The sequence below is a fragment of the Lasiosphaeria miniovina genome (assembly GCF_030549165.1).
Source record: "Lasiosphaeria miniovina strain SMH2392-1A chromosome Unknown B0T26scaffold_6, whole genome shotgun sequence".
NCBI lineage: Eukaryota > Fungi > Ascomycota > Sordariomycetes > Sordariales > Lasiosphaeriaceae > Lasiosphaeria > Lasiosphaeria miniovina.
Window position 1 is genome coordinate 3053622 of NW_026848225.1, and position 21347 is coordinate 3074968.

General features: G+C 58.5%; 7 protein-coding genes across 7 annotated transcripts; 3 read left to right on the top strand and 4 right to left on the bottom strand.

Annotated features, from left to right (window-relative positions):
* Positions 1-1037: 1037 nt before the first annotated feature.
* On the top strand, positions 1038-2921 carry B0T26DRAFT_755020 (regulator of chromosome condensation 1/beta-lactamase-inhibitor protein II; the record flags this gene model as incomplete). The annotated part of the gene is made up of 1 exon (XM_060445895.1): positions 1038-2921. The coding sequence occupies one exon, from the start codon at positions 1038-1040 to the stop codon at positions 2919-2921; it is 1884 nt and encodes a 627-aa protein (XP_060293186.1).
* Positions 2922-4717: 1796 nt separating this feature from the next.
* B0T26DRAFT_679239 (uncharacterized protein) lies at positions 4718-5762 on the bottom strand (the record flags this gene model as incomplete). Its single annotated transcript, XM_060440327.1, has 2 exons — positions 4718-5350; positions 5424-5762. The coding sequence occupies 2 exons, from the start codon at positions 5760-5762 to the stop codon at positions 4718-4720; spliced, it is 972 nt and encodes a 323-aa protein (XP_060293187.1).
* Positions 5763-6283: 521 nt separating this feature from the next.
* On the top strand, positions 6284-6996 carry B0T26DRAFT_723401 (mitochondrial import inner membrane translocase subunit tim16). The gene is made up of 2 exons (XM_060442627.1): positions 6284-6433; positions 6527-6996. Exons 1-2 carry the CDS (start codon positions 6431-6433, stop codon positions 6953-6955), a joined length of 432 nt encoding a protein of 143 aa, XP_060293188.1. The 5' UTR covers positions 6284-6430; the 3' UTR covers positions 6956-6996.
* Positions 6997-7415, top strand: B0T26DRAFT_723402 (uncharacterized protein). The gene has a single exon (XM_060442628.1). The coding sequence runs from the start codon at positions 7021-7023 to the stop codon at positions 7183-7185; it is 165 nt and encodes a 54-aa protein (XP_060293189.1). The 5' UTR covers positions 6997-7020; the 3' UTR covers positions 7186-7415.
* Positions 7416-10165: 2750 nt separating this feature from the next.
* Positions 10166-12739, bottom strand: B0T26DRAFT_428027 (uncharacterized protein). The gene is made up of 2 exons (XM_060434937.1): positions 12021-12739; positions 10166-11955 (listed from the first exon to the last, which is right to left on the bottom strand). The coding sequence occupies exons 1-2, from the start codon at positions 12566-12568 to the stop codon at positions 10230-10232; spliced, it is 2274 nt and encodes a 757-aa protein (XP_060293190.1). The 5' UTR covers positions 12569-12739; the 3' UTR covers positions 10166-10229.
* Positions 12740-13590: 851 nt separating this feature from the next.
* Positions 13591-16524, bottom strand: B0T26DRAFT_743202 (uncharacterized protein; the record flags this gene model as incomplete). Its single annotated transcript, XM_060444221.1, has 4 exons — positions 13591-13834; positions 14599-14627; positions 14941-15016; positions 15122-16524. The coding sequence occupies 4 exons, from the start codon at positions 16522-16524 to the stop codon at positions 13591-13593; spliced, it is 1752 nt and encodes a 583-aa protein (XP_060293191.1).
* Positions 16525-18987: 2463 nt separating this feature from the next.
* B0T26DRAFT_654644 (biotin-protein ligase) lies at positions 18988-21218 on the bottom strand (the record flags this gene model as incomplete). Its single annotated transcript, XM_060438563.1, has 4 exons — positions 18988-19777; positions 19832-20425; positions 20478-21117; positions 21182-21218. The coding sequence occupies 4 exons, from the start codon at positions 21216-21218 to the stop codon at positions 18988-18990; spliced, it is 2061 nt and encodes a 686-aa protein (XP_060293192.1).
* Between the last annotated feature and the right edge of the window lie 129 nt (positions 21219-21347).

Genomic DNA, 21347 nt, shown 5'->3' on the forward strand with positions numbered 1-21347 from the left:
GATGCGTCGCGCGCTGGATGCCATGCACGCAACCGCCGCGCTTGTTCCCGTGGGTTGGCGCATCATCCGCGGACAACGTTAGGCTTTAACGCCTCGCCAGCGCGGGTCCTGCTGCCCAAGTGAATTCCAACTCGAGAAATTGCAATGGCTCGCGAGGTGTTTGTCTGCAGCACCGCACCGCCCCTTACATCAATTCAACGGCGTTGGAGAGTGAACAGCATCACCAAATCGACGGGCAAAATATGGGCCACACGTCACCGAGCGCTGGCGTTGGGCGTTTTGGTGAGCGTGTCGCGAAACAGGGCGGTCGCGCTGCGCGCTGCGCGTTGGGCCCTGTAGGTAACCCTAAAGTGGGTTGGCAGACCTAGTGGACGTTAGCGTTGCATTGAGGGGAGCTCTCGAGCCGACCGCCTGGCAGAATTTTCTTTGCACAGGGGAACAACGCCACTTTTGTAAGCCCAGACAGGGGTAGCGCGCCGGGGCCAGGGGGAGCTTGTGGCGCACGAGCCACCTCGATTGGGCGCCGCGAACCGGGCCAACTGGTCAGTAATTTTTTACGTTTGACAATTTTTCACGTTTGACCGAATCCATGGATGGACATGATGGGCATCTGTTATGACACAGCATCAATGGGACTGACACAATTGCATGTAGGGCAAATGTTCCCAAACAATAGCAGAGTTTTGAGAACAATAGCAACGTTGCCTGGGCCCGACCCTATTGTTCCGCGCATAAGATGTCTCGACGAGCCAAGTGCAAGTGCAGTGCGACCTATAAAGCCTTCCCTCTTTGCAGGGTCCCGCCCAGCCAACGTAACCGAAAACAAGAAAAGCGAAGGAGCCCAAAAATAGGTTGCGCGCCGCACCGAAAAATCCTCGAGCACTTTTCGTCAACATCACCGCGCGACACCAAATATCGCATCATCGATCACTCATATTTTCCCCTTTTCGCACGGAAATCGTGCCGATACCCATCATCCTCCTTTTCTCTTTCCATCTTTGCTACCCATCCACACAATTCGCCGGCATCGAATCGCAATGCCTCCGAAGCGAACCTCTGCACGCGCCGCTGCGGCGGCCACAACCACCACCACCAAACCTGCGGCCAGCGCCACCAAGAAGGCTGCCCCCGTCGAGACGAAGAAGAAGGCTGTCGCCGCGACCAAGCCCAAGCCTGCCATGGCCAAGCCTGCCATGGCCAAGCCTGCCGTGGCCAAGCCTGCCGTGGCCAAGCCTAAGCCCGTCGCGCCAAAGAAACCCACTCCTGCCGCTGCCCGCAAGTCGCAGAAGGCCTCCGAAGAGTCGGACAAGGAGAATGTTGGCGGTCGTCCCTTGGTGAACGGCGTCAAGCGCAAGCGTGGCGCCACACTTGACGATTCTGAGGACGAGTCGGCCGAGGAAGACGCAGAAAGCGATGTCGAGATGGCTGATTTCGACGGAGCTGAAGAGTCGGACGTCCCGGCTCCGGCACCCAAGCGCGTAAAGAAGGGCCAGTTGACGGCGCGCCCAACCAAGAAGACTAAGGTTGCCCCGGCCGAGGCCGCGCCCAAGAAGGCCGCTGCCCCCAAGAAGGAAGCCGCGCCCAAGAAGGTCACCAAGGCGGCAAAGAAGCAACTCAAGGTCATCAACGAGGCCCCTAAGCGCGTCATGGACATCTTTGTCTTTGGCGAAGGCAGCTCTGGCGAGCTAGGCCTCGGCGCCGTCAAGGTCGATGGCAAGAAGCCCATTGACGTCAAGCGGCCCCGCTTCAACAGCGTCCTCAAGAAGGTCGTTCAGGTTGCTTGCGGTGGAATGCACGTCGCCGCTCTGACCAGCGACAACAAGATTTTGACCTGGGGCGTCAACGACCAAGGCGCTCTCGGCCGCGACACCGCCTGGGACGGTGGCCTGCGCGACGTCGACGCCGAGGATTCCGACGACGACGACGAAGATTCCGGCCTCAACCCCAACGAGAGCAACCCCGCCGAGATCGACACCTCCGAAGTCCCCGAGGACACCAACTGGGTCCAGGTGGTCGCCAGCGACAGCGCCACTTTTGCCCTCACCGACACTGGCCTCGTCTATGGATGGGGCACATTCCGGAGCAACGAAGGCATTCTCGGCTTCAGCCGCACCGTCTTGATCCAGAAGCTGCCGTCGCTCGTCCCGGAGCTCTCCAAGATCAAGCAGCTGGCCGCCGGATCCAACCACATTCTAGCGCTAGACGAGAAGAGCAAGATTTTCGCTTGGGGCGCTGGCCAGCAGGCTCAGCTTGCCCGCCGCCTGCTCGAGCGCGACGACCACGCCGCGCTGTACCCTTCGGGCATCGGCTCGCTTCCCGGCCGCGCCAAGGCCGAGGACATTGAGTGCGGCTCCTACCACTGCTTCGTGGTCGATAAGCAAGGCCGCGCCATTGGCTGGGGCCTCAACAACTACGCCGAGCTCGGCATCTCCACCGAGGCCGGCAACGACGGCGGTTACATCCTCAAGCCGCAGCTGATAGACTCGCTGTCCGACTTCGAGGTGGCGGGCATCGCCGGCGGCGAGCACCACTCTCTGGCGTACACCAAGGACGGCAAGCTGCTCACGTGGGGCCGCATCGACGGCCACCAGGTCGGCCAGCCCACGGCCGTCTTCACCGATGACAACTCCATCTTCGACGAGAACGGGAAGCCGCGCATCCTGCTCAACCCCACCGCCGTCGCCGGCATCAGCGGCGTCGTTCACGTCGCCGCCGGCACCGACCACAGCTTCGCCGTCACCGCCCAGGGCAAGGTCTACTCGTGGGGCTTCTCCGCCAACTACCAGACCGGCCAGGGCACCGACGACGACATCGAGAGGCCCACCCTCATCGATAACTCGGCCATCCGCGACCGCAAGATCGTCTGGGCTGGAGCCGGCGGCCAGTACTCCGTCCTGGGCGCCGAGCCGCAGTCTTCTTAAGCAAGAGAAACTCGGACCCTGGTCATGTTTTTTTTTGCAAAACCGAAAACCAAAAACTGCCACAACTCTTGGGCAGCGACAGGTTTTGGTGTTAGCTCGAAAACCCATTTTCTACGAGAACGAAACAGGGAACGAGACAAGATTGATGGATAGATGGATTTTCTCACCCCGCTACCACTAGATGGATATTTTCTTCTCTCTCTCTCTCTCTCTCTCTCTCTCTCACTGTCTTGCGCGTGCGAGATGATTATCTTTCTTCTCCCTTGGCTGCCGAGAACGAGGAGGGAGAGGGAAGGGAATGGGTTATTAAGCTTGGCGGATTTGATACAGCTTTGGCTTTGGCTTTAAGGCTTGGCTTGGGCATATGGAATAGAACGACGATGAGAGATGTGTATGCAGCATGGGCTGCGTGGGCGGGAGAGACAAAAAAGGTTAGAGAAGGAAAGAGAAGAAAGAAAGAGTGCAAGGGCAGATGGATGGATGGATTCGCCCTTTTCTATGGCTCCACTCTCTTCTTACTGAGGACTTGAAAATGTGTTGTTTCTTCTGCATCACATCGTATCGTACCGCTGTTTATGGTCGTCTCTTTATGTAACTGTATTTTGTTTTTCTTTTAACTTTTTTCATGGTCTCTCGGTCGGGCTTTTTTTTGTCTCTCTTCTCATCATTATTTGTTTGTAGTTGCTCTGCCACCATCATTCTCTCTTTCTGTGCATTCGGGTTCCGTCTTTCTTCGTCATGTGTGTATCCTGGGCCTTTGACACGCAGTTTGTTTAGGTAGTCAAGCCAGTAGGAGGATGAAGATCGGTCGTTTAGGTTATTATTCTCTCCCCTAGTTAGCCTTGTTGGGTCGGGTTGGGTCGGGCTAGAATGGGTGGGATAATGGGACATATGTCTGATGAAGCCGTTCGTTCTCTCTTGCTCATATTTCACTGCGTGTGATGTGATGTGATGTGATGGTGCGTTGTTTGGTCTTGCTCTTTCTAGTGTTCCAGCTGCGTGTCCGTTATTCTTGTACATGTACATACGGGAGGATTCGGGCGTGACATACACGGGTACAGTACCAAGTGGAGGCACAGTTTTTCGGTAGCGAGGCATCTATCTCATCAGGTGCAGGCAGGCATAAACGAATGGCATCTTAGTACGCAGCAAATCTACTTTCTCCTTCAATCTGCACGTCTATCGCCAGCGGGGGAACAAAGCCAGGCAGCCAGTTAGTGGGTACGTTGCTTGTGTCTAGTCACAGGAGCATGAATGAAATTGCCTGCCTACTTTCTACCATACAAGACAGTCGGTGACTGAGTGATATGGCTTTTGTGTTGTTAGGAGTAACAAGGCCCAACTTCCCTAAAAAGATTGTAGACGAATGCTGCGTGACATGCACTCGTGTGTAATTCACCGTGACTTTAACAGGATAGCTTAATACAATAACCAAGCCAAGACGGCACATGTGAGGACGTCCGCTAGAAGTTACAATAATAACGCTGCCTACCGAATAGTGAAGACCAGAATCCCTGCCCTTTTAGGTTGTCTTTTTGCGCCCCTTGCCTCCTCCGGTTTCCCGAGTCTGCTAACGAGTTCCCTATCCATGGACGGAGCCGGCTACCGTCGACAACATCGCCGACTTGGTATTTTGCAGGTTCCCAGGGGGCTGTCGTGTGCATTCACCAACTACAGATACATTGCCACTATCCCACAACTCCGTGTTATGCACAAACCGTTTTTCATTTCTCTTTTTGGGATTTTCCCCTTCTGCCACGGCCAACCAAATGGTCGGGCCCCGTACACTCCCAACTTCAAATCCCGATGGGAGCGCTCGCCTTTGAGGGCAGGCCGCTCCCGCGGCTGCTGAAGACGCTCATTATGCCGAAACCAACGTAGAACAGGGCCAGAGGGTAGGCGACGAGGACGCGCATGTTGCGGAGGCGGCCGACGGCGCAGAAGATGCCCGAGGCCGAGTAGGTGCACCACATGATGGCGGCGCACGTGAGCACGATGCCCAGCGGCGTGTCCATGCTCATGACGATGCCGACGAGGCTCGTGGCAACCAGCGGGAGCAGGCAGTAGCCCAGGACGCTGGCGGACCGCGTAAACGTCAGGCCGCCCGAGTGGGCGCCGCCGCCGCCGGTGGGATCGACCGCCGTCGGCTGGCCGGGGTACGACGGCGCGGCCGGCGCGTAGGGCGTCGCCTGGCTCGTCGCCGACACGCCGCCGCCCGACGGGCCGTCCGCCGGCGCCATCAGCGACAGGATCGTGTGCAGGCTGACCGACCCGAACAGCGCCAGCCCGTAGATGAAGCCAAAGTGCACCCGTCCGCTCAGCAGCAGGAACGTGCCGAAGAGCAGGAAGAAGAGTATGGGGCCCGCCATGTCGCTGTCGTCCATCAGGTGCTGGTCAATGCGGCTGAAGGGGTTGAGAACGGCGAGGGTCTAGATGGGTAGGAACGCTTATGTTAGTCCGATGCGTCAGAGGCTACAACACCAGGGAGGCGGGGAGGCATACCTTTGTCTGCACATGCCGAAAGTTGATGCCTAGCTCCTCCAGTAGCGGCGGCTCGCCGTCGTAGCCCTCGGTCGAGAAGGCCGCTAATATCCCGGTGCGGAGGCCGCCCTGCTCACCCATGCGGCCGGACACGCCCGGCGCGGCGCCGAAGCCCGCGTTGAAGCCGCCCGACACCCCATAGCCTCCCGACGACGATGGCCCGCCGTAGTTGTAGGCTTGTGAGGGCGTCGCGGGGCCCGAGACAGGCTGTGCGTACGAGGACGGGTAGAACTGGAGATTTTGGGCCGCAGACGGAACGTAGCCCTGGTTCGGCGGCGGCGCGCCGTAGTATTGCGACATGGCTTTTGTGTCCCTTTTTTGGCGGCGGGCGGGCAGCGCAACGGCTAGGTTGCGCGATACGCGGGGGGGTTCTGAGAGGAGCTGCTGCTGCCGAAAATAGGGAAACCGGTTGGGTTTTATGGCTGGCAGAGCGGGTGCGTCAGGACACGGTAGGGAATTCGAAAGACGTAGGGTGTGGATGGCAACGAATGGGGAGGCTTGCGCGGCGTCGAAGTTGCGATCTTGCTTCTTCAGAGCCAGAAGCTCTTCGTGGCCGGTGTGGTGTGGCTCACCACAGCGTAGCGCAGCACAGCACCCTGTTCGGGCCCAAAAGTCTGGTTGCCTGAGGCGCCAGTGACAGAAGCGGAGCAAAGCTGCAGATTGAAAAGATTGGCCAATTAGATGGCGTTCTGCGACAAAAGGCCCCTGCGGTTACGTAGCGACCAGGGAGCTGGCTAGAGCCGAAGAATTGCCGGCTATCGGCGCGGGCAATCTTTCTGATGTCTAATTTTTTGAGCCATTCGCTTCGATAAGTTCCGCCATGCCCGCATCTGCCCATCCGCCATCCACGAAACCGACGACACCCACGCCAGAGCTGTTCCGGCGCACCCACGCACCCTCGAAGCTTCTTATCGCCGTGAACAGCGCCCAGGGCTAGCAAGGTGGCTATCCCTTGCCAATAGCGAACAATGGTAGGCAGTTCTCCTTTCGGAACTCAGGCCCTTGCACTGCACTGCACTGCACTGCAGCGGCATCGCAGCTGACACCCTTGCCCCCGACCGCAGGCGTACCGCGTCATCACCCAGGTCGTCCTCATCGGGTCGCGCGTGCTTGGGCGCGCGTTCGCCGAGGCGTACAAGCAGGCATCGGCGTCGAGCCAGTACCAGCGCGCGCAGGCCAAGAACCCCAACGCCGTCAACTCGACGGGCCGCGCCAACCTCAACACGGGCATGACGCTGGACGAGGCCTGCAAGATCCTCAACGTGAAGCCGGCCACGGACGGCAAGGCCGCTGACATGGAGGAAGTCATGGAGCGCTTCAAGCGCCTCTTCGACAGCAACGACCCCGAAAAGGGCGGCTCCTTCTACCTGCAGAGCAAGATCCTGCGCGCCCGCGAGCGCCTCGAGGCCGAGATCGGCCCCGCCGTCGAGAAGGCCGAGCAGGAGGCTGAGGTCAAGGCCGGCTGGAACCCCAAGATTTTCAAGGACAGGTAGTACCGAACCGCCGACGTCTATGGGGAACTGGGGGGGAGCGTGTTGGGGGAGGGGACTCTGGTCGGATGGTCTTTCATGTGTCGTGGCAGGAGAAAAAGAGGATTGGGCACTACGGCATCGATGAACGGCTGAGATACGGCGGGCAGCATGTCGGGACGATGATTTATCCACAAATCAGCAACCCGACCACCACGGCGGCGACGGGCCACCTCGAGTCGCCAGTGATCTAAAGCCGCGAGCCGTGGGGGGCATGGTCATAACAGCAAGGAACCCACACCACGACGACCAAAAGACGTCTAGACGACGAGGACCTCACCCAGCACTCGATCCCCGCAACTGTACATACACACATCTACAACTTCACTCTTCACATTGGTGGCAGCCTGGCGTTCAATTTTTATTCTGGTTAGGAATCATTTCGGCAGGGCGTGCCGGTATTATTGTTTTTTTTTTTTTTTTTGGTTTGCCGCATTGGAGGTGTTATTCCACAAAATTTCGTCTTTTGCGTGTGTGCAAGTAGTACTGTACCATTATACAATATATACGCCGGGGGTTGGTCTGTGTCGAGGAATCCGGGAGGCAGAAAAAAACGGGCCGCTCTATGGTGGACGGCCGGGACGCAGGCAGGAGCGTGGTTTTTAAAGGTAGACTGGACAAGTAGGATACCCTAGAGAAAGCTACAAAACACGGGGGCGATAGCCTCCCCTTTTTTACGCATTATTGGCGTTGGGCGGGCAAGGAGATATTCGAGAAGTGAATAAGTGGCTTGTATGTCTGCTTTGACATTCACAACTAAAACTCGATCGCAAGATAGGATTTTGACTGGAAACTAAAGCAGTTGGCAATTCAGGGGCGGCGGGCGCGACGTTACTCGGTACCCCTTTATTGAAACCTACCCCCTTTTACACACTGGTAACTAACCGGCTGGCACCCTTTGAACTAAACCCGGATTTTTGGGTTCTTTGGCAATAACCACAACTCAGCTACTCTCCTGAGCAGAACAAACCCGAATCCTCGCAACTGCCGAACCGGTTGCCTTTTTATTTCATTTTTTTTTTGTGATGGTCGCAAGCCCCTCGGACCCTAGAGTCTGGAGTCTGTGGAGGCTGGTGTGATCTCCACGCCGATCACGCACCGCAATCGCCGCGCTCCCGGTCGCCCATCACGCCCGTCATCTTGCAAGAATACCCGGGAAAGACATGCATGCGTGCATTCTTTTCTAGAACTCTGGAATGGCGGTACCGGGTTTGTGGCTGGTTTGGGTGTCGTGATAAATTGCTTTTTTTGTCTTTTTGTTGCTGGTTGCTCCTTGTTTTGCACTGTGGCTGTGGTTTTGTTGTTGTTACTTTTTTGATGCTGACACTCGTATACATACTTGTTGGTTCGTATGGTGTGTGCTTGTTTATTTATCTACTTGCCTGTGACGGTGGAAAACTGGCTGTCAGTTGCTTGAGCTGTGGTTGTTGTAGCATTATACCATGGGATGGCTTACTGTTGTTGTGTCCTTTTTCGAACTCGGCTCTCGTCTGATCAGTCATATAGACGCGAGCCGAGCACGCCCTGATGTCTTTTAGTTCTCTTGCATCGTCTCCCACTTTGCCGTCTTTTGTTAGACAAAAGCGGCTCACCTTGGCGTCACCTTCACACATCCTTCGTAAATCACCTCTGCTGTGTGGGTGCCTTGCCGCCCAAGTCACCCACGACAAGGCCCCGGTCGCGAGTCGCGCCAGCCGCTTGAATATCTCCATCACCAGTAGCCTAGCATGGCATCGCAATCCCAACATGCTCATAAAGTGTAAACACTACATAGTATCTACAGAAAGCAACCCCAGCGTCCTCCAACTGGCCGGCATAAACGCCCTGCCCTCTCCGGCATGAAGCTGGCCTAGGCTTTCCACTGTATCGTAGAATTAATGAACCCACAGATACACATTCTTCTGGCCGGTATTCCCGCCTACAGATTTTCATTCCTCCTCGGGGTCCTAGTCGCTGATAGAGATGGCACTATCGTCAACTCCATGAGCGTCGCTTTGAACTTCTGCGGGACCGCCGTGACCTGGCTAGCTATTGCCGCTGCTCTTTCGCCGTGGCTCAATCTGGCTAGGGAATCTTTAGTCGTGTCTTCCTCCTCCACTGCGATTGGGCTAGCAACCTCGTCATTTTTCGGTGGCTCAGAGCAGATTTGTGCCGCGGTCTCCCTCTATATCGATTTCTTCGGTTTCGATATACTCTAGGCCAATGTTGTCTCGGAGTGCCACGGTGTGAGAGAAGTACGTGTTGAATGAGAATACCGGGCTCCTGGCTGAAGGCATAATCAAGCTGTTCCAGTTTCTGAAGGGTCATGGTACTTACAAGTCGTGGCACGCGTGATGGCCTCGCCGGCAGAATCCGCACAGGCAAGAGTTCGCGTCTCTTCCGGCGCATTCGTACTAGCTGCCGGCGCGCGGATTGGTGTAGTAACTCATCATGAGTCTAGGCATCTCAAGTACAGAGGGTGAGGGGGGTGACAGAGTTTCGACGCATCCATACTCTTCGTCGGCGCGCGGTTTGGTGTAGTAGCTCATCATGGAGTTGAGGTATCTCAGGCAGAGAGGGTGCGGTGGGGGTGACGGAGTTCTGCATTACAAATATCGATCCTAGGCCCGTAAGAAGGTGAAGGAGAAAGAGAATGCCCGCCGTCGGGAAGACAGCAAGAAGGAGAACGCCCCTAACAGTCCGGTCCACAATGACGCAGCCTCTCCTGCGGATCTTCTCTACCGTTATCCGTACGGACATGTAAATAATGGAAAAGAGGCGGGAGAGACGGTAGAGACGGTGTAAACATAAACCGGAATAGCTAGGCTAGCAAGCATCGACGGATGGAAGCAACGCGGGAAGCTGGGTAATACGTCGACGAAGAGACTGAGGCACTAAAAGACATCGCCCTATACGAAACATGACACCCCATAACAATAAGGAATTTAGAGGTAACAGCTCTTGAAGATGCGGAATGCCAGACTAAGCATCCCACCACGGAAATTAAGATGCGCAATTAGAGGCTCAGCAGGCAGCGACCTTCTTATTAGTCTATCAGATGAAAAGAATAAAAACGTGATCATAATAATGCCGTATCCGCACGTGCAAGAATATATACAGTGTAATAGATAAACATTGCTAACCCCTCAATAAACAGAGCCAAGCCAGCCCGTATCCGTTTCCCCCGTTTTCCGTAAGTGATATTTTTATCTAGGTAGGTATGTATGTTAATCTCTTCGCCTGCACCAATCATTGCAAATCACCGTGCGCGCCCGACTCCGAAACTGCCGCCCACGGGGTATCGTCCTCCTCCACCTCCACCACCTATTCCTCTGCTGCCGCCGCCGTAATCGTCGCCCTCATCATCATCGCTGCTGCCCCTGCCGCCGAGCAGCCCCGGCCCGCCGGCGTGGCTGGCCGGCGGCGGCGTCAGAAGTGTGCCGAGCCCCGGATACGAGCCGACGTCACTGCTGCGGCGGCCGCCGGCGCTCGTGTCCCAGCCGATGCTGATGATGCTGGTGGTAGCCGCGTCGCCGCCGCCCCGCCCAGCGCCGCCACCGCCGCTGTAGTTATTATCATTATTGTTATTATTGTATCCCGCTCCGTCGCCCGAGCCAGCACCGCTGCCACTGCCGCTGCCGCCGCCGTTCCCGTTGCCCAGGCTGCCACGCTCGCTGGCGATGCTCCACGACCCGGGGTCCTGGGGCGTCGTCTCGCCCGTGGTGGTCTCCTGGACGAACAGGCTGTACGTGTTGTCGGCAGCCCCGCGGCCGGGCGGCATGGGCCACAGCTGGGAGCTCATGGTCTGGCGGCGGCGGGCCGACGGCGCGGGGCGGATCACGATGCGTACCTCGCCCTCTCCGACCAGCGCGCTGTTGCCCGGCGATTCGTTGCCGCTGCTGCCCGTGGCCGGGCCGCCCCCGCCGCCAGCTACTACGACTGCTCCTGCCGTGCCGTCGGGCGGCGTTAGGCGCTGCCGCATCACGGCTTGCGCGCTCCGCCGCCGCTCCGTCAGCCAGCGGATCAGCACGACAAACAGCACCAGGAAGAGGATCCCGAGGATGACGCCGACGACGAGCGCCACGATCTGATACGTGGAGAGCCCGCTGGCGGAGGCCTCGGGGTTCGGCGCGGGCACGGCCGAGGGTGTCATGGTGGGCGACGAGCTCGTCATCATGGTTTCGAGGGTGCCTGTCATGGAGGACGAGGGGGGCATGCTCGAGGGGGTAGGGCTCGAGGTGGGGGTTTCTGAGGTTGATGACGAGAGCGGCGCGGTTGAGCTGGGCGGAGTTGATGAGATTACGGATGACGTTATCAGTGTGGTGGGAAGGGAAGACGTTGGAGTGGAAAAGGCGCTCGTCGGTAGAGGTACAGGGGGCGGCGGAATTTCTGATGTTGGCCCGCTGGGAGGTGGCGGTACTGGCGTTGTTGGATTTGATGATGTGGCACTGGACGTTGCCTGCGTGCTTGTTGGTACCGTGCTTGACGCAGGCACGGTAATGGTTGTTGTGACAAAGACAGTCGTGACGGCATTAGGCGCCACAAGCGTTGTCGAGAAGACAGTGTTCGTAATGGTCGTAATGAGGAGGCTCCTCGTAAACACTGTTGTGGTGACAGTGGACGTGGTAGTCCCTTCATCTCTCTTCTCTGCCTCGCCTTTGGCTCTGAGAAACCGCCCGGGCACGGCGTTGGGCTCGGCTCGCCTAGTAACAGCTGGCTCGTATATAGATTGTGGAGACGTTGCTGGTGTAGTCGCCCCTGATAATATGTTTCGGATTCCTCTCGCCCGTCTAGAGAAAGCCGTGGCTGTGACGGTAGATGTCTGTGTTTGCTGCGTTGGGTTGAGGTATGTGAGGACTTCTGTCCTCGTTGTGATGGCCACGCTCGTCTCTGGTGTGCCGGTAAAAGAAGTGACCGTGCTCGTGACGGTCTGAGTGACGGCGAATATGGCTGGGCTCGAAGCCGGCGTAGCCACGGTTGAGGATCTGACACTTGTTAACGCTGGCTCTCACAACAAAGCAAACGTTGAGACAAAGGGACCAAAACTTACGATGGAAGAGCTGGTAGAGAGCAGCCGCTAGCATCACACTCGGTGGCATTGTTCGTGTAACACCCTGCTTCTCCGCTCGCCGAAACGCAGTACCTGAAGCCGCCGCCACAATACTGGACAACTTCGTCACCCGCGGGGAAGCATGAGAGGGGCGGCGGACATGGTGGGGCCGTGGTATCGTTTCCTCCACAAGAAGGAGGCTGTGGCGTCGGTGCAGCTGGCGAGGCCTCGCCACTACTTGGGCCATCTTCCTGTCTTTTCCGTCTTTGAGCTCTCGCGGCTGAGCCGACTCCATCTCCAGCGCGAGATCTGCGGGCGCGAGCTTGTCTCGATATTGGACGCTGGCGTAGTGGCTCCCCAAAACTGTTGGCGGCTGCATGAGCTTGCTTCTCGCCCACTGTCCTTGAAAGTTGCCCTAATAATGGTTGTTGTTGTTGTTGTTGTTGTGCGCTGTGACCTGAGACAGACGACGAGGACTGCCTGCCCACGGCCACGGCTGCGAGTCCCAGTAAAAGGGTCTTGAAACCCAAACCCCACGAAATCAACATTCTCCTGCCCGTTGCATCGTGTGCGAGGTCGCGATGGTTGTGGTGCGCCGTCAAAGGAAGCTGTGGCTTCCAGGCGGGAGGGAGGAGAGACAGAAAGGAGAAAGGGTGGAAGGCCGGCCGATCAGCAGCGGCCTGGGTAAATGTGGAGGGAGGATGGAAGAAGACGAGGCGACGAAAGCGAGGGTTGGTGAAAGAGCGAGGAGCCTGCCCGGGGAAGTGAAGAGATCGACGGAAGCTTGTTTGGCCAGGCTAGGTAAGGTAGCGGGGGAGGGGGAAGAGAGGGAGCACGCGTGCATGGGACGAGGCCGGCGTGTGGGTGATAGAGGGTAGGGTGAGGTGAAGTCAGGGGAGGTGAGCGAGGAGGACGGAGTGGAGCGGGCAGGCAGAACTCTCGAGAGCTTCCACAGGACAGGGCCTCTCGCCATCATCGGTCGATCTCGGATGTGCAGGCAGGGTGAGCTTCCCCGGGTGTTGGCTGGAGGCTACTTGCCCGAGCTGGCCAGTTTCCCGGCCACGAGGCAGGTCGCTGGCGGTAGGCGACATGACGCTAAGTGAGGTAGCGGACGGATGGGAGCTCGTGAGCATCCGCATTCCTCTTTTCCTCGCTAAGGCATAAGGCAAGGTGGCGATCAGCAGGTACTCGACGGACTGACGTCGAGTTGTAGGGAGGTGAGCCAGTCAGAGGCGGGCGTGGGCAGCAACCAGGCTTTGGCCAGGTACGGACAGGTCAGGCTCTGACCGGCATCCGGATGCTCCAAAGCTTCTGGAAGGTCTCGGAGAATTGGGGTGCATTCAATGCCTGGCCATACATACATCCCCAAGGTAAATGTGCGCATAGCAACCATGACGAAGGGGGTAGGCGACGCCCGCCAACATGGGATGGGACGACAGGGGGGCGTGGGTCAGGTCTGGTGTGATGTGCTGGAGGGGACGGGACAGGACAGGAGAGGACAGGACAGAACAGGGCAGGACGGGACAGGACAGGACGGGACGGGCGCGCCGGCATGGCGTAATTGGCCCTTCTATCTGAGGCTCTGGGAGGCTCTGGCGGCCTGGCATAGATAGACGCGAGCCTCGTGATGTAGGCCGTCGCCGATAGAGTGGCGAGGCAGCTTTTGGCCTTTTCGGCCTCTGACTGTCTCCCGTAGATGGCGCATGCGGCTCTGGCAATAACAAGGGCCAAGCAAGACGACACCAATCAATCCTACCTTCCCAGACGGTGGCGACGCTGCGCTCAGCCGTGCGTGCCGGGTCTGGAGACGGAGTCTGAGCGCATCCACAACCCGACCCGACTGACTTGAGTAGACTCGACCCGATGGAGATGCAGCGACAGGCTCGCCGTTCCAGGCTGGAGCAGCGCAGCGGGCCCGACAAAAAGAACAACGGTAGCGAACATGGCAATGGAAGACACAGGGGTCCCCGACACTCGAACCTCGTCTTCGGATGCGGGTTCGGACGGGACATTCCAGGGCGAGATCCAAGGGCCAGCTGGGCGTCGATCAGATGGCACCGGCTTCATGCGATCCGCCCTCCCCCAGGCAGCCCGCCACTTCCATTCACTTCACTTCACTTCGCTTCGCTTTGCTTCGGTGATGCAGCGCAGCCCACGTCAGAGACATATTCGACGGCGTCATCTCGGTGGCAAATATTATATGCACAGGTGGAATTGCGCGTGTGTTGCAGGATGGGATATGGGATGCGAAGAGAGAAGAACGAGGTTCAAATCGAAGGCACAGGTGCTTGGCCCCGCTGAATGAAAGGCTGACCGTAACCCTAACCCTAATCTAGCTCTAAGCGAGCGTGGGTAGCGTCGGGCCGTTGCCGCCTGCATCAAAATACTTGACAGCTGTCGGAAGTTCCCCGGCAAATGCACATGTCTCCTCCAAATGAACACAGAGCTAAGGTGTCTGAATAGGTGGTATGCACTTTCCTTTACACTCTGCAACAACCACAAACTTTGAATATTTTGACGTTGTTTATTTTCTAGCCCTGATATTTCCTTCTAGTTAACCGGCTTTTCCCACCCCCACCCGCCGTCTCGTCTACTAAGTAGCTCGCACTGCCTTTAGGAAGCAGCTCCCCCACCCCCCTTTAAAAATGAAAAAAATAAACTCCATCCTTGCTTCCCCTCCCCATAAATATGCGAAGTGTAGTTCTCGCCATGTGTGCAAATGCAAATGCAAATGGGAATAAAAGGGGGAAAAAAGGGTATGCAGAGCTTCTATTAGCCACAAACACACAGAGAGGGACAACCCCCCAAAACCCCCCCAAACCCCCCTCTTCTACCGCCTTGCCTGAACCTCCCCATCCCCATCCCCACCCCCATTCCCAACCCCCCCAGCATGCACCCCCGACCCAGCCGTTGACAGAACGGGGCTCAAGCGCGTGGGACTGTTGGGATCATTCACGCCCAGCACAAAACTCTCCTGGCTGTCGCCCCAGCGGCCGCTAACAACAGTGACGCGCGAGCGGCGGCTCCACCTCTTCTCCTTACCACCAACATCCTCTTGCCCCTCTCTCTCGCCATACCCCGGCAGGTACTGGTTGTAGTACCCCTCGAAGCCGACGGAGCTCCTGCGGCCTTGGGCCTGGCCTTCTGCTGCTGCTGGGTCGAGGAGTGGCAGCCCCGCGCGGTCGCCGTCGAGTGTCTGCCCGCGGCTGCGCGGCGCCGCCATGTTGCTGATGAAGCTGCGCAGGCTGAGCGTCGTCGGCGTGCGGTGCGCTGAGGATAGCAGCGCGGCGGATGGGGGGAGTGGGGGTGGTGGATAGGGGTTGTGGGGCAGACTGGCCATGCTGGGGTTTGCGCTGCGTGTGGCAGTGGGAGCAGGAGCAGTCCGGTTGTTGTTGTTGTTGCTGTTGCTGTTGCTGTTGTTGTTGTTGTTGTTGTTGTTGTTGTTAGGGGGCGCGGTCCACGGGTAGCCGTGGTTGTAGACGCTGGTGAGGTCGACGCTGGCGCTGTCGCCGGCAAACCTGTGCGGGCCGCCGCCGCCGCCGCCGCCCGCGAGCGGCTCCATGCCGCCCAAGCCCGTCAGGAGCCGCGGCCAGAAGCGCGCCAGCAGCGGGCGCAGCGTCGGGGCGCTGGCGCAGATGAGGGCCAGGTCGAGCTCGAGCACCGTCATGACGAAGAAGGCGAGCGTGTTGGCGACCTGGTCGTCGGCGTCGACGAGCTGCTGCTCGCCACTGTCGTCATAGACGTCGGGCCGGTAGTTTGCGCGTAGCGATAGCTGTAGGCGCGTGAGGCTGGCGGCGATGACGAAAATGCTCAGGCTCAGCACGAGAGCCAAGGCCGCCTTTTGGCGGCGCGGCAGGTCGGCTAGCCGCACGATGCACGGGATGATGAGCACGATCAGCCAGGCGTCGGTGGCCGTGTGCAGCGACGCCGACGCGATCAGCAGCGGGACAAAACTAAAACACTTAGCCACGGGCGCGCCGAAGAAGTAGCCCGCCGCCGGGTGGCACTGGAAGATGGACATGAACAGCAGCGGCGCGCAGTACAGCACCACCACCACCGTCGTCGCCCACGCCAGCCGCTTCTCGATGGGCCGCGACGAGAAGATGCGCAGGTAGAAGGCCAGCACCGAGAGCTTGGTGAAGCACAGGCAGAGCTGGTACAGCACGAGCCCCAGGTACGTGCGCAGCAAGTACGGCCGCAGCGTGTCCTCCTGGTCGGCCGTGCCGTCGTAGTAGTAGTCGGCGCCGCTGAGGCTGACGGCGGTGCGGAGGCGCGGCGACTCGGCGGCAATGCTATAGACGACGCACACGGCCGTCGAGAAGGCCCAGGCCAGCACGATCAAGCTGTCATCGAGAAACCACTTGCGCAGGAGAAGCAGCCGCGACCACGTCCGCGCCAGGATGAAGACGGTGCACACCACGTGGGGCACCAAGATGCCGAAGAGAACGCCCGAGATGGCGGCGTCGCTGCTGACGCTCTGCTGCCCGGGTGCCGCGTCCGTCATGGCGGCCGTGCCATTGAACGGCAGCGGCGGGTAGGTGAGGTTGAACTTTGTGTAGCCGGGCTCTGTCGTGACTGGGGAGGCACTCATTCTCGGCTACTCCCTCCACGTCTCCTCCCGGGAAGACCCAGTACGGCAGTCGAACGGTTTTCCAAACCTGGTGCGCCAGGCTCGCGCTGTGCTACCTGCACATTTACCGGCGGGCGATCTGTCTCGCGGGAACGTGTTTCGCTTTGTTGGAGACGAAGGTCTTGGCAGCAGCTGGTAGTGGTTGGTGTCGGCAGTATCTCGAATATATCACATTCACGTCGAGCAACCAAGACACGGCGTCTTCAGAGCAGAGGGCAAGCATCCCGGAGAGAAGGGAGAGAGGGGAGAGCGCCCGAGGTTGTCAACACGGCACACCTGGTTCTAATACCTGGGCCTGAGCCCGAACGGAGGTCAGTTCCTTGACCTCACCGCACCCACATCGACTCGCACATGGTCCGCTTGCCCAGCCTAGCGCAGAGCAGCAAGCGGCACTCCATCATCAGCAGGCCCGGGCCGGCAGACACCACCATCAACAACATAGAGTGCTCGCGCACCTGCACGCAGCCCGACTAGGCTAGTGCGCGGAAGCTCTGTTCGTGGCCCGAGCAGAGCTGCACTAAACGGCCAAGCGCAGGCTTGGAGCAAAGGCTAGAGAGAAGGAGAGGGTGCTGCTCTGCCAGGCGTAGGTGTGGCAGCAGCGGGACGAGGCCCTCGCGCCGCCGCAGCCGTGCGACACGATTGGCCCACCTGACGCGGCTGGTGGGAGGGCGGATGCAGACGGGCTGCAAGTAGACAATTGAGCCAAAATGGGCCATTTGCGGAGGGCCGATTGGGGGATACTTCTGTGGGGAGGAGGTGCTGGTGCCGGCGGGCCCTAAATATACTCGTCAATGCCGGCGCCTTGGGTGCGCTGGGAATAACACTTAATGGCCACGCTCCAGGCAGGTTGCGTCACTAGAGCGACCGCTGCTTGATTGCATAGTGTGTGTGTGTGTGTGTGTGCGTGTGACGGACCATGTGTGGCAATCTATCGCCAGCATTATCTCTGCCGTTGCAGTGTCATATATCGAACTGGCGGCGGCCCGACTCTCCTGCCTGTCCTGTCATGGGCGTGACTCGGTGGGAGATAATAGCTAGAGTGCGGTATACCTCTGGTAGGGAGCACGCAGTAGACAGCTTAGGAAGCTCTCGACTCGTCCGTTGCACGCCACTAGACGCTGACTAGCTCGCAACGGCTAGATGCCCATCCGTCACCGTCACTCGTGGTGCCGTCAAGAAGTAAGAGATCAGACATTTTCGCGCGCTAGGCTTTCCAAGGGTCCTAGGGTGTGTCTGTGAGCCGGGATGTTCACCGTTGCGCTTCCTCCTTGAGCAGTCAGTGCAGCATGCACGAACGGCTCGTGGACGCCATCGAGCAGCCACCGGACGTGGGCGGAACGTTGTGATGTCAGTGCGCCAAGATTTCTTCCCTCTCCGCTATCACGGCATGTCTAGACAGAAAACAAGATGCACTTGCGATAGAAGAGATGAGAGAGGACGAGAAAAACAGAAAAAACAGCCATTGGCGGATACCATTTGAAGACGGCCCGACGAAAGGAGGAAACAAGATCAGCTGAGACGGAGAGCAACTGCACTAGCGATGCTTCTACCACCACCCACTAGGTGCCAACCCCTTATTTAGATAGGCAGTCAGCTAGAGGAAAGGTTAAGCATTCTTTTGTCGGAGAAAAGACTTACATACTGTACGCTGCGCGAATGCTGCGCGATCGATCGCCAGCCGCACCTGGAGTTGAGGGGTAGGAAGAGCGAACGTCAAGTGGCCGGTCTTCTGGGCTAGCCAATTCGCCATCCTCCCCCGGCCCTCGTCTCCCCGCAAAGCAGAGGCAGATGCAACCCATCACGCAGCCAGCCCATCCTTTTTCCAACGGCGTATTGCGGGGAACGGGATTGAACACACACACACACACACACACCAGAGGAGGTCAGAGCTCCGTCCCCCGTCCTCTCAACTCGACTATTGTAGTCCATTTCAGTCAAACGGTCATCTACCGCTGCGCTAACCAGTTAAGCACTTCTCAATCCGTATAGTTGCATCTTTTCCATCTTTCGATCCCACCCTTCTTTCCTGCTCCAGACATTTTGTTGCACGTGGTCGACAGTGCACATCAGACTCTGAAGCAGACGGGCCAGTGTTTCGTCTCGCCCTCCAAGTTCCCGGCTTCCAGACGGTCCGCCAGAGAGAGAGCGGCTCGATTGCTCGGTAGCGAACGACGTGCTCGTGCGCCAACCTCAGCACGGAAGCAAGCGAACACACCACACACACCCTCGCCTTCCCAGTGGATGGACGCCTCTGCGCTGCTTCCTCCCCTTCCCGTACGCCATCGTGTCCTGAGTCGCTTGTGTGTTCCGTGACTTCTGGGGTTGCCCGTCCGTCGCTCAGCACTTTCTCCTCACGAGCCCCTTCCAAAAGTCAAAGCTGTTCTCATCGCTCTGCAGGGCCCATACCTTGCCCGTAGGCCGCAGCGCGCCGTTGATGCCGTCCGCGGCGACCTCTTCGGCCTTGAGCATGCCCCAGTCCGTGGTGATGCCTAGCACGCGCGCCTTGACCCCGCCCTCTGCCTCGAGCGTGACGATCTGGTTTGCGTGCAGCCAGTGCTCGTAGTACTTCTCTTCAAGCCGGCGCGAGAAGCCGGTGCCGCAGAACTCGTCGTACAGCACCTCGAGCCGAGTGAGGATCCGCGCAATCAGTCGCTCGATGCGGAAGGGCGCCAGACCCTTGTTGCTGGCAAGCGCCGACAGCAGGGCGTCGAGGCTCGTCGTCGGCCGCCCGTTGTTCGTGTTGATTCCGATCCCCAGCACAACCTGGTAGTTCCCGTCCGAGTAAGCGCAGTTGGACAAGATCCCGCCAATCTTAACGAACGAGGCTTGTTCCGACTGCGTGGGGTCTCGGGCGTAAATGTCGTTTGGCCACTTGAGTTTGACGGGCAGCTTGTCATAGCCGACGTCGTACGTCTGGATCGCCTCGATAATAGCAACCGCAGCTAGGTACTGGACAAACACGATGGGCCGCGTGACGGCGTCTTTCGCCGGATGGTTTATTACGGTCGAAAAGATCAGGCTCCCGGCAGGCGACACCCAGACGTTGGACCCGCGGCCGCGGCCTGCTACCTGGGTGGTAGCCGCAATGGTGAATCCCGTGGGCAGCTTCGAAAGCAGATTGTGATTTCTGTCGGGGCTGTTAGCGCTTTCCTCTCAATGGGCAAGAGGCTGGCTGTCTCACTTCTCAAGCAAGGTATTCGTGCTGGTGACAACCTCGCCATACATTAGCACGTCGCCCCACTCTTTGGCCCCCGGGTCCATCTTCCTGTACTGTGCAAGACTCGAATAGAAAACAGCATGGTTGAAGTACGGAGTCTCCTTAGGTTCCGGCCATGCGATTTCGTGCGAGACAACCTGTTTTGGCACCTGTATATACTCGGCCGTCGGGTCTGGCGTCCCGCGGCCCGTGGTCTTCTTCTGCGCCGTGTATTCGCTCGCGAGTGCTCTATCTAGGTGGGCCAAGGACCATCGCGAATCCGGCTTCTCGAGGTGGAACAGGTCGTTCTCGTCCTTGATATACTCCTCTGTATCTTCTTTAGTGATGATGTCTCGGAAAGAGGCTAGCAGCTTGCCAACTTCGACGTGGTTGAGCGACGACAGGTGGATCTTGGACAGACTCGGGGTAGATGATTCCCCCTGGCTGACTTCGAGGCCGAGCTTTGTCAGACATGCCTTGAGAAAGTTGGCCCTCGCTCCGTCGTCTGCTGCTAAATCGTTGATGAGGCCGTCGTACCCCGGGATGTCCTGATGCTTAGTCAGGTTGACAGCGGCGAATCTGTGCTTGTTAGCGGGGGACCTGGACACGGCGGCCGCCTCGGGATACTAACTCTGGATGCGGGCCCATCAGGATAGCGCTCCCCATTCCGACCTTGCAGTACACCACAGCGGCCTTCACGTATCCCGATGCGACATCTATGTCGTCTTGGTACTCGGCGAGCACCTCTGTGTCGCTGGCGTCGGTTGTCTCGGGGTTTACAAAGACGCCGCCGCCGTTGTAGTAGCATTTGAAGACGTCAGGAACCACGCCGACCCCCGGAAAGGCGCTCTTGTTGACGACGATGTCGGCGGCTCTTGCGCCGCGCTCGCTATGGTAAGCAAAGCCTTTGAAGGCACCGCCGCGACAGGTGCCGGGGAAGAAGCCGAGCTCCCTGCCTCCCGTGACCTCTAGCTTCGGGTGGCCAACCTCAAACTCGCACCGGCGACTGGCATAATAACCTCCAGCGCAAAAGCCAAGGTAAGCGCCTCCGCGGCGGACGAACAGTGAGATGGCGGTATTGCCGGCGCCGTTCAAGACGCGGCAGTAGCCAAGATCGGCGCCGCCAGGGAACACGAGAAGGGCGCAAGTAGAAGCCCAGGGCTCCTTGAGGAGGGCTGTCTCGGCGATGGGGATCACGGCGTAATTAGGAGACAACAAGCGCCGCAGGGAATAGAGGCAGTGCCGCACAGATTCGACGGTTGATCCCGTTCCTAGTCGGAGCTGTTAACGGTGCTCGAGGCGACATCAAATTTAAACAAGTCCATATAGCCATACCTGTGTAGACCAGGACATTGAGCCTGCGTGGCGCCATGCCGTGGCATGTAGTACGGTTTTCGATTGTGGGATGTCGTGGTGGTGTATATTTGTTGTGTACCCGGAGACTCTTGAACAAGGGTGGGTGGATTGATCGGTGAGGTGAGCGGTATGTTGAGGCGGTGTC

Excerpts from the sequence above, each read along its gene's own strand:
- B0T26DRAFT_428027 (XM_060434937.1), bottom strand. The coding sequence starts at position 12,568 with ATGTTGATTTCGTGGGGTTTGGGTTTCAAGACCCTTTTACTGGGACTC. Across the intron at positions 11,956-12,020 it reads TCTCTACCAGCTCTTCCATC|ATCCTCAACCGTGGCTACGC; the intron begins GTAAGTTTTGGT and ends AACAAGTGTCAG.
- B0T26DRAFT_723402 (XM_060442628.1), top strand. The coding sequence starts at position 7,021 with ATGGTCTTTCATGTGTCGTGGCAGGAGAAAAAGAGGATTGGGCACTAC.